At 67.2% G+C, this 7,718-nt stretch overlaps 1 protein-coding gene across 5 annotated transcripts in view; it reads left to right on the top strand.

Moving 5' to 3' along the window:
- Positions 1–303: 303 nt before the first annotated feature.
- LRP1 (LDL receptor related protein 1) overlaps positions 304–7,718 on the top strand; it is an 88,851-nt gene continuing 81,436 nt past the window's right edge. For 4 of the 5 annotated variants that reach the window (XM_040618385.1, XM_040618384.1, XM_040618383.1 and 1 more), the window contains exon 1: positions 337–424. In XM_040618385.1, the coding sequence (XP_040474319.1) occupies positions 352–424 (73 nt within the window). In that variant the 5' untranslated portion in view covers positions 337–351. Of the gene's footprint in view, positions 425–7,718 lie in introns of all 5 variants that reach the window. The other variant, XM_040618386.1, reaches the window with a different exon arrangement.

Below are 7,718 nucleotides of genomic sequence, written 5' to 3'. Positions count from 1 at the left end.
ACCCCCCCCCCCCCCAACGCGCGCCCCCCCCCCACGCGCGGCGGCGGCAGCGGCGGCAGCTCGAGCCCGGTGACGTCAGGCGGGCGGCGGCGCGCGCTCTATCCATCCCTCCGCGGCGGCGGCGGCGCGCGCAGCCCCCCCCCCCCCCCCCATTCCCGGCCCGCCCCCGCCCCGCCGCCCCCGGCGCCGCCGCCGCCGCTGCCGCCCAGCCCGGAGGGGCCGCCCGCCCCGCCCCGCCCGCGCCCCTTCCCCCTCCCCCTCCCTCCGCGGATGTCGGTGCGCGGGCCCGGGACGCGCCGCCCCGCGGGCAGCACGGCGTGAGGAGCCGCCGCCGCGCCGCCGACCGCCGGCATGGGGCCGCTGCTGGCCCTGGCCGGGTGCCTGCTGGCCCTGCTGGCCGCGCCCGCCGCCCGCGCCCTCGAGGGTGAGTCCGGGGCCGCGGGGGCCGGTGCCCCCCGGGGGAGCGGCGGCGGGGCTGGGGCGGGGGGGGGTAGCGCTGCAGCTGCGCGGCCCCGCGGCCGGTGTCGGGGGCGCGGGGCCGGGGGCGGCCGGGGCTCGGCTGGGCGGCAGCGCCGGGTCGGGCCGGGGAGGGGGGGCGGGAGGCGCCGCTCGGTCCCCCCGTGCCCCCCACCCCCGCGCCGCCGTGACAAAGCAGAGCGGGCGCAGCCCGGCCCCGCCGCGCCACGGGGGACACTGGGGGGGGGGGATACGCACACCGCGGGGGGTCACACTGGGGGGGGGGGGACGACACACCACGGGGGGGGCACCGGGAGCGGGCTTGGGCGGCGCGTCCTTTCCCGCGCGGCGGGGATGCGGCCGCGGCCCCCCGCCCCACCTCCCTCCCCCCGGGCTGCTCTCCCCGTTTTCTGCCTCCGTGCCAGCCCCGGTGCCTGCACCCGCCATCCCGTTTTCCTCTGGAATCCAAAGTTTCTCCCACAGCCGAGCAGGAAAGTTGGAAACCGGCACCGCAGCGGGGGCCGGGGGTCCCCCCACTGCCAGGGCCACCCGTGACAGCCCGGCCTCACCCCATGCTCCCGCTCTTGCATAACCGGGGCCACTGCTCCGGCGCAGCCCGGCCGCCCAGTTTGGCCATGGCCGGACTGGTGCCACTGGGAAAATGTTTACCCAGCTCTGGGGCCGGCTGGCTGTCCCACCGCCCGGCCGCCGCGTTTGTCCAAGCTGTGCACGTCGCCTTCCCTGCCCGTACTGATCTAGTCAGTAAAGACTGGAGCGAGCCGGGCTGCTCGGTGTGCGAGGGGCTGCTCGGTGTGCGAGGGGCTGCTCGGGGTGCGAGGGGCTGCTCGGGGTGCGAGGGGCTGCTCGGGGTGCGAGGGGCTGCTCGGGGTGCGAGGGGCTGCTCGGGGTGCGAGGGGCTGCTCTTGGCAGCGCAGGAGCTGGCAGCCCAGCGCGCTGGGAGCCGGCGGTGAAGTTCCTCGCGACACCCGGACACGCGGGGTGCGAGGCTGGTGCTCCCTTTAAAAGCAGAGGGATGGGGGTTCCGCGTTGGCTCTCCTCTTACGGATTCCCTCTGTCCAGCTGGGAATGGCCTGGCAAAGGCGAGTGGCTGGAGCAATGGATGGGCGAGGGTCAGTGGTGGGGTTTTTTTTGGGGGGAGAAGTTTTTTCTGTCCCTTTCCTTGCCCACCTTGGAGCAAACTAGGCGAAGCCGCTGGCATTTGGTGTCGTGGCAGTGGCAGCGCCTGACCCATCGCCAGGTCGGAGGGATGGAAGAGGAGGAGGAGGAGGAGGTTTGGGCAAATGCCAGATCCCTGCCCCAGATCAGTGTCTGGGGCTGCAGGAGGCTGGAGCCTGTGGTTTCCATCCCTCCGGCCCCTCCTCGCCTCGCTGGAGGTCTGGGTGCTTAATTAGGGTCCCCTGGAGTGAGGTGGCAGGAGGCCATGGCACCCCACAGGCCACCCCTCAGCTGACACCCATGCGGTCGTTAGTACAGGCTTGATTGACCCGCTGGCACCCGCTCGGCCGGTCAGTGGTGCGGGTGATGGTTGAGGGCTGAGCCCACCGGGGTCACCTGCTCCTGGGACCCCACATCCTGGAGGCATCGTCCTCGCTCCGTGGTGGCTCGGAGCAGCCGGTGGATCCAGAAGTTCGTGGGGGCGGGAGGGACAGGCATCACTCGTTGCATAAGCCGCGTTGCCTTTGGAAACAAGGCTGCAGAACGATGATGTGCTGGAGGGAAGTTCCTCCATCCTCTTCTCTACCCCAGGAGCTGGAGCAGGGCAAAAGCCAGCGCAGAGGAGACCCCCTCTCCTTCCAGCAGCGTGTCCCCCGCCTGGGGGGCTGCCCTTGGGCGTGACGTTGGGGATGAGGTGCCATTCCCCTTTGGGTGGTGCAGCAGGGCGAGGGGGGCCTTGGAGAGCTGGGGAAGGAGCTGTGTGAGTCTGAGGGTGGGAAGGATGCAGGGGGGGCTCTCAACGCCCCCCGCACTGGCAGGGCTGCGGCTGGGCTGACGGGGAAGCAGGAGGTGGCACCTTGGTGGCACCTGAGCTGGTGCCTTGGCCCTGGCTGGGCTCTGCTTTCCCTGACTGCCGGTCTGCAGGGGGGCCGGCTCGGTGCCGCGGGGCCCTGGGGGAACCGTGGCGGAGCTGGTGCTGCCCAGCTGCCACCGACAGCGGAGTGCAGGGTCCTCGTCCTTGTCCAGAGACCCACCGACCCACACCCACTGCCTCGGTTTGCACCCCAAGCCACTGCCTTGGTCTGCAGCTCTGGAAGCTGTTTGCTTGTTCCTGGCTTTGGCTGCAGGAGAAGGAGGCAAAGTCCAGCTGGTGGGGTGGAGGGTGGCGGGGGACGTGGGACAAAGGGCACCGGTGTGCGGCTGCTGTCTGCCGGAGCTCCGCGGCTCACCAGGGCGGCGTGGAGCTTCCCTGGGTCACGCTGCCGGAGCCGGGCAGCCCTCGGGAGGGGAGCGAGGGCAGGCAGGGATCGCCCCGTTTCTGTTTGGGAAATACCTGTGGTTCAGGGTGGCGGTGGTGGTTCGGCGCGGCGCTTCCCTCTCACCGCCTTGGTGGTCTGGTGCATCTCGTGCGCGCGAGGGGAGCGCGTGTGCCTGCGTGCGCACATGTGTGCGCTGCTTCCCTGGGCATGCGTGGACGTGCCTAGAGCCGTGCTGGGTTCAGCGGAGGTGAAGAGAGGAGTGTTTGGGGGCTGCTGGGAGGAGAAGGCAGGAGCTGTCGGAGGGGCTGCCACTGGGTGGTGGCTCCTCTGTGCAATGGTGAGGGCTCTGGTGTCCCGTGTGTCTGGCATCCCCGCATGTCCCGGGAGCCCCGTGGGGCGCTGCCCCCACACGGGAGGTGCTGTGCCGTGGGATGCCAGCGCTCCCGGGTGCTGCCGCAGTGTCCGGAGGAGAGGGCTGGGCTCCAGCCCCTGTCCCACCTGCTCCCTGCCCCGTGACGTGCGCTGACGTACAGACGATGGGGCAGCATCCCTGGCAAAGCGTGGCGGCGCTGCCCGTTTTGGGGTGACACTGAAGCGCTGCCTTCTCACTGCTTCCCAGGCTGTTTCGAGGCATTGTGGGTGGTGTGGAGGTGGGAACAGCTGTGCCATCCCCCTCATCTTTGGTGTCTCAGCCCCACCGCTCGCCCCTCATCTTCTCTCCGTGCTGGTTCCATGTGTTCCACAGGAGCCGGGAAGGAGCGGGGGCTGCTCAAGCCCTCCAGCTGGTGATGCTTTTCCTCCGGTGTCAAGTACCAGTCAGGCAGACGGGAGCAAAACCACCCTGGTCCTTCCTGGTCCTCAAAGGCGCTGGCCCCCAGAGCCCCCCCGGAGCTGACTCTGTTTTGGCAATCACTGGTTCCTCTTTGCCAGCAGCCGGTACTCGATCCGGTGCGGCTGGCTCCCGGCGGGGCAGGGCTGGTTGCCTGCCCGGTACACTAGCCAGCACGGGCTGCACTCTGCTGTGCAGGGCATTCCCGTTTCCTTGCAGAAACAGCAGGATCGGAATGGAAAAGCAGAGACAGGGACAAGCTCCATAAAACAGCTGCTGGGTGGGATCCCCAGAAGCGCAGCATCGAGTCCGCTGTCGGGGGGACAGGGTGGTGGCAGGAGAGTTGGCCCCAAAACCCACCCCCTCGGTGTCTGGGACGAGGGTGTTTGGGAAGGGACCACAGGCAGGTTGAGCTCGGCCCCCCTCCATCCCCCCTGGAGGGTGTGGGGGGACTCGAAAGCGTCCTGGTTATCTCCTGGTGCTTGCCATGGTGACTGTGGGCTGAGACTGGGGAGGGGGGTTGGGGACCGGGCAGGGTGAGGGCACAGAGCCCTTTGGGCAGAACGCAGGAGCGTTGTTACCATTCATCGAGGTGGCTTTGGGGGCCGGGTGGGGACGTCGGGCACGCGGGGGTCCCGCACATGTGCGCCGTGGGCTGCCGGTGCCACAGCTCGTCCCTGCGTGGCGGCAGCGTGAGCAGCCGGTGGTGGAGGGGAGGCAGCTGCTCTCGCCGTCAGGTGGGTCCTGCTGCCACAGCCTTGCCACCATCTCGCAGGCGCTGGGGGGGCTTCGTGGGGAGTGGGGCCCCCGCTCGAGGCGCTTTCTGCCGGGGGTGGGTGCCCGCGGCTGGGGGGTTTTGCTGCCCGCCATGGCCCCGATGCCCCAGGGGGCAGGAGGAGCTGAGCCCACATCTGTGACCACCCACGGTCCTTGGGGGTTTTGGCTTTGCCTTTGGGGTGACTTCCCGAGCCCTGTGGTGCCGGGAGCGCGTGCCGCCGCGAGTGCCCTTTGCCCTGGGCCGGGGGTGCACGGGGGGGGGGGGGGAGGGGGGGCGGCCTGGGGCAGGGCTGGGCCCGGGAGCTGTGGAGCACCCAGGATGGGACGTGGAGCCGCCGTCCTGCCGAGTCAGCGTGATTAGCCCATGGTGACCAGCGGGTGAGACCGCGGCTTTGTGGCGGTGCAGGAGGTTCCTTTTCCCGGCACTGAAATTATTTCACTTCCCAGATCTGTGTCAAGCAACTTATTTGGGTCAGGTAAAACCCTTGCTCTCTGCCCCTGAGACCCCCCCCACTGACCCACAGCCCGGCTCGGGGGCTGTGCCCCTCCGACAGCCGCCTGCCTGCTTGCGGTGCCTTGGCCGAGCACGGAGTCGTCCTGCTCCTTCTGCTCCCGGCTCGTCCCCATGAGCCACAGGGCTCAGCCGAAATGCCCGGGATGAATCCAGCAGCCCGCAGGCTGGGAAATGGGCTGCCCGGAGATGGTGCTGGCTCCCGGTCAGGGCGGCTGACTCAGCCGGTGACCAGTGGATGTGTCAGCCCGTTGCCTTCCTGTGCTCCCTGCTTTGCCAGGTAGGCAGGACTCGCCTTCTTGCTCGGACTGAATTCTAGCTCTGTCACCTCCCAGGGCGCGCGTCTCTGCCGTGTTCCCGTGGGTGTCCCGTGTGGGATGCTTGGCCCTGCACCGGGGGCTGTGGGCAGGGTCCCTCCGGCAGCCTGTGCCCCTGTGCCGTGGGTGCGCTGCTCCCCAGGATCCTGCTGCATCCTCCGAGCCAAGCAGCCGCTCCTACCTGGGGAGGGGGAGCGTTTGTGGGCACCGCTTGCCCCACAGCCGGGCAGAGGAGCCGGCGGAGGCCACCGAGCCCTGTTTTACACTGGGGGAGCAGCTGGTGCCGTTGGTGCTGCACTGAGTGCTGGGGGGGGTGGTCCTAGCTCGGGGGGTGTGGAGCATGCCTGCTGCACCCTGCTTGGGTCCCTGGGGTGGCTGGCGGTCCCTGGGGTGACCAGTGGTCCCTGGGCTGCAGGCGGCACGTGCTGGGGCCTCGCCGGGTGCTTGGGGTTTTTTTTTTTTTGCATCCGGCACCGTCTTCCGCTGGCTCTCCCAAAGAGCGCGTCAGCTCCGGCCGCGCTGCAGCTTGTTGTCGAGGGGATGCGTTTTCCTCTCCTTCAGATTCCACCAGCCGGTGCAGGACTGACTCAAGCTATTTACAGACCAGGTTTTGCTGTTGACTTAACTTTTCAGTCACTTCCATTTAATGTACCTTGGCAGGCTGACCTGCCGGTGGCAAGCAGCAGCGAATATTTCCAGCGTTTTCTAATTCGGCTCAAACTTCTTGTTTTCTTCGCTTGGTGCCTCTTATTTTAAGAAGGAAAACTGGGTGGGCCGTGAGCACTGTTTCGCTGGATGTTTTTCTGTTGTGCGAGCTTGCTTTCCCCAACGCACTCCAGCCATTTCTAGGGCTAAATATAGACTCACAATGTCCTTCCTTAGCCAGGGGAACGGAGCAGGCTGGAGCTGCGATCATGCAGATGCTTTGCGGGATCAGAGACAGTCCCAGCACTGCTTGAAGCAAAGGGCTTGTGGGGTTGGCGACCCAAATGTTGGATAATGACCTTGCTGGCAGCTCAGAGCTTCTCCGGTGGGAGCGTGCTCACCGTGCCGCTGAGGGGAGGGATGAGAAGAGCAGCCTCGGCTCCAGGGAGTGTCAGCCTGCGGGGAAGGTGAGAGCAGGTCTGTAATGTCCAAAACACGTGGACTGAGGCATCAGTGGGAATTGCGGATGTCTGGGAGGGCGTCTAATTGAGTTGGAAGTTGCATCTTTAATTGAGTGGACTAATTAGCCTCTTGCGAGATGCTGCTTCTCCAATTGAGACCGTAGCAAGGATGGGCAGGTGCTGACGGTCGCATCGGGCGTGTGAGGCGGTGACAGGCAGGTGAAGGGTGAGGTGAATTGCGAGCGAGCGGTTCGCTTGGTAAATAACGGGGGGCTGCTGGTGGTGGGGGGCGAGGGCAGTAATCGCTGCTTTTAGACTTACGGCTGGACGTGGGGCTCTGGTGTCCATCACTTGGCCGCCAAATTCAGGAGGAGGGTTTCGGCTGGGGGATGGGGGTCACAAAGGCTTTCTGAGCCATCACGCTGCTGCCCCCCGCCCCGGCCTTGCTGGGGGTGGCTGGGTTTTGTTTGCTATGGGCTGCCAGGCAAATTGTTATTTTAATCTGCCAAGAGCTTTGAAACGCATCAATCTAGTCCATTTACTTAATATGGTGCAGCTCTTTGTTTGCAGGCGCTGCTGCAGCCGTCTGAGCGCAGGGACCGAGCGCTCACTGGGTCCCGGATTCACACAGCGGCTCATTGTAGCCGATGAACAGTCGAGTGTCTCCGCTGCTTGTGCTGCTGGTGAGATGGGCTGCGCCAGGCTGCCCGCACCTCGTGCCGCTGCGTTAGGCTCCTTGGGGCCAAGTCCCCTCCCGGTGTCCCCTCTCTCTGCTTTCCTGCACCCTGGGGGGCAGAGCCCCTCCGTGCCGCAGCGGCACGGCACCCTGCAGACGTGCCGGGTGGTTTTTCTATTCACGCTGTGCTCGGGATGTGACTGTCCTGGCCTAAAGGACTGCGTGGGGCCGCAAGCACTCCTGCTGTGCGTGTGATGCTGCGGTGCTGGGGAGCAGCAGGTCCCCTGCCCACGCTGCCCCTCTCTGCTCTGCAGGCACCCGCCTGGCTTGCTGACGGTGGGGCTGGCAGCCCTGTCTGGGGACAAGTGTGTTGCCCGTCCCCAGCTGCCGGCACCGATGCCCCTTGGCCGTACCCAGTTGGTTGGCAGCTGGGAGAGTGGCTCCAGCTGGTGCACGATGCTCCAAAGGTGGCTCTGAGACCCGGTGGGCAGCAGCATCCCAAAGCATGGCGCTTGCAGCAGCCCCGTCATCCCTTGGGCGCACGTGCCGGCTTGGTGCCGGACCCCGTCCCTCCAGTCAGCCGGTGCGCGGCTGGGGGCTGGGAGAAGGCT

The sequence above is a fragment of the Falco naumanni genome, chromosome 20, assembly GCF_017639655.2.
Source record: "Falco naumanni isolate bFalNau1 chromosome 20, bFalNau1.pat, whole genome shotgun sequence".
Taxonomy (NCBI): Eukaryota; Metazoa; Chordata; class Aves; order Falconiformes; family Falconidae; genus Falco; species Falco naumanni.
Note: the sequence above shows the minus strand (reverse complement) of the source record. Positions and strands in the feature narration are given on the sequence as shown.